Genomic DNA, 2,047 nt, shown 5'->3' with positions numbered 1-2,047 from the left:
AGTGCTATTGCTGGGTCATAGGGGAGTTCTATCGATAGCTTTTTGAGGAGCCTCCACACAGTTTTCCAGAGTGGCTGCACCAGTATACATTCCTACCAACAGTGTAGGAGGGTGCCTGTTTCTCCACATCCTTGCCAGCATCTATAGTCTCTTGATTTGTTCATTTTAGTGACTCTGACCAGTGTGAGGTGGTATCTCAGTGTGGTTTTGATTTGTATTTCCCTTGTGATGAGTGATGCTGAGCATCATTTCATGTGCCTGTTGGCCATCTGGATGTGGACATATCTTTTGGGTGGTGTCACCATTCAACCCATTACACCATCCATATTCACAGTTTTTGAATTATCAATATGTATATTTCCCTGGTTTCAGATTGTGTGACTTCAAAGAAAGTAGCCTTTATTTTATGAGTCCCTAGGAAAAAATATTTCATGCCAGTCATGCCTAGGCTAATACAATTATTTAAAGCGCTTTTTTTTTTTTTTTAGGATCTGTACCTGTATCAAGATGCTCTAAAGGACAGCAGCTATGCTTAGAAATGTCTGATACTACAAAATGATGAAAACTAATTCTAGCATCTTCCATCTTACCATCATCTTCATGTTACTACTTGAGATAAGAACCCAATTGACTGATGAAAGTGAATTTTTAGTTGACAGATCAGAATCAAGTCTCTTTCATGTTCCCAAAGACCTATCCCTGAAAACAACAATCTTAAATATATCACAAAACTATATATCTGAGCTTCAGACTTCTGACATCGAATCATTATCAAAGCTGAGGATTTTGATAATGTCTCATAACAGAATTCAATATCTTGATATTAGTGTTTTCAAATTCAACCAGGAATTGGAATATTTGGATTTGTCCCACAATGAATTAGGGAAGATTTCTTGCCATTCTACTGTGAACCTCAAGCATTTAGACCTCTCATTTAATGCATTTGTTGGCCTGCCCATATGCAAAGAGTTTGGCAACATGTCTCAGCTAGAATTTCTGGGGTTGAGTGCCACACGTTTACGAAAATCTAGTGTGCTACCAATTGCTTCTTTGCATATAAATAAAGTTTTACTGGTCTTAGGAGACACTTATGGGGAAAAAGAAGACCCAGAGAGCCTTCAAAACTTTAACACAGAAAGTCTACATGTTGTTTTCCCTCCAAGAAAAGAATTCAGTTTTGTTTTGGATGTATCAGTCAGCACTGCAGTAAGTCTGGAACTTTCCAATATCAAATGTGTGCTAGATGATAATGGATGTTCTTATTTCCAAAATTTTCTGTTAAAACTTCAGAATAATTCAAGGATATCAAGTCTTACTTTAAACAACATTGAAACTACTTGGAATTTTTTCATTATGATCCTCCAGTTAGTTTGGCATACAAGCATAGAGTATTTCTCAATTTCAAATGTAAAACTACAAGGTCACCTTGACTTAAGAGATTTTGATTATTCTAACACTTCAATGAAGGCCTTATCTATACACCAAGTTGTCACTGATGTGTTCAGCTTTCCACAACATTATATTTATGAAATATTATCAAATATGAACATACAAAATTTCACAGTGTCTGGTACACACATGGTCCACATGGTTTGCCCATCCCAAATCAGCACATTTCTATATTTGGATTTTTCTAATAATCTCTTAACAGACATGGTTTTTAAAAATTGTGAAAAGTTGGCTAAATTGGAGACATTTAGTTTAAAAATGAATCAATTAAAAGAACTTGCAAATATAGTTTATATGACCAAGGAGATGAAGTCTCTTCAACAATTGGATGTTAGCCAGAATTTGCTAAGGTATGATGAAATTGATAGAAAATGCTCTTGGACTACAAGTTTATTAAGTTTAAATATGTCTTCAAATATGCTTACTGACTCTGTTTTCACATGTTTACCTCCTAAAGTCAGGGTACTTGATCTTCACAATAACAGAATAAGGAGCATCCCTAAACCAATCATGAAACTAGAAGCTTTGCAAGAACTCAATGTTGCTTCCAATTCTTTAGCCCACCTTCCTGACTGTGGTGCTTTTCGCAGCCTTTCTG

At 35.7% G+C, this 2,047-nt stretch overlaps 1 protein-coding gene across 1 annotated transcript; it reads left to right on the top strand.

Moving 5' to 3' along the window:
* Positions 1 to 493: 493 nt before the first annotated feature.
* On the top strand, positions 494 to 2,040 carry LOC115285725 (toll-like receptor 1; the record flags this gene model as incomplete). The annotated part of the gene is made up of 1 exon (XM_029932282.1): positions 494 to 2,040. A coding segment is annotated over exon 1 (1,485 nt), but the record flags the coding sequence as incomplete, so codon positions are not given.
* Positions 2,041 to 2,047: the final 7 nt, after the last annotated feature.

The sequence above is a fragment of the Suricata suricatta genome, chromosome 1 (assembly GCF_006229205.1).
Source record: "Suricata suricatta isolate VVHF042 chromosome 1, meerkat_22Aug2017_6uvM2_HiC, whole genome shotgun sequence".
Taxonomy (NCBI): Eukaryota; Metazoa; Chordata; class Mammalia; order Carnivora; family Herpestidae; genus Suricata; species Suricata suricatta.
Note: the sequence above shows the minus strand (reverse complement) of the source record. Positions and strands in the feature narration are given on the sequence as shown.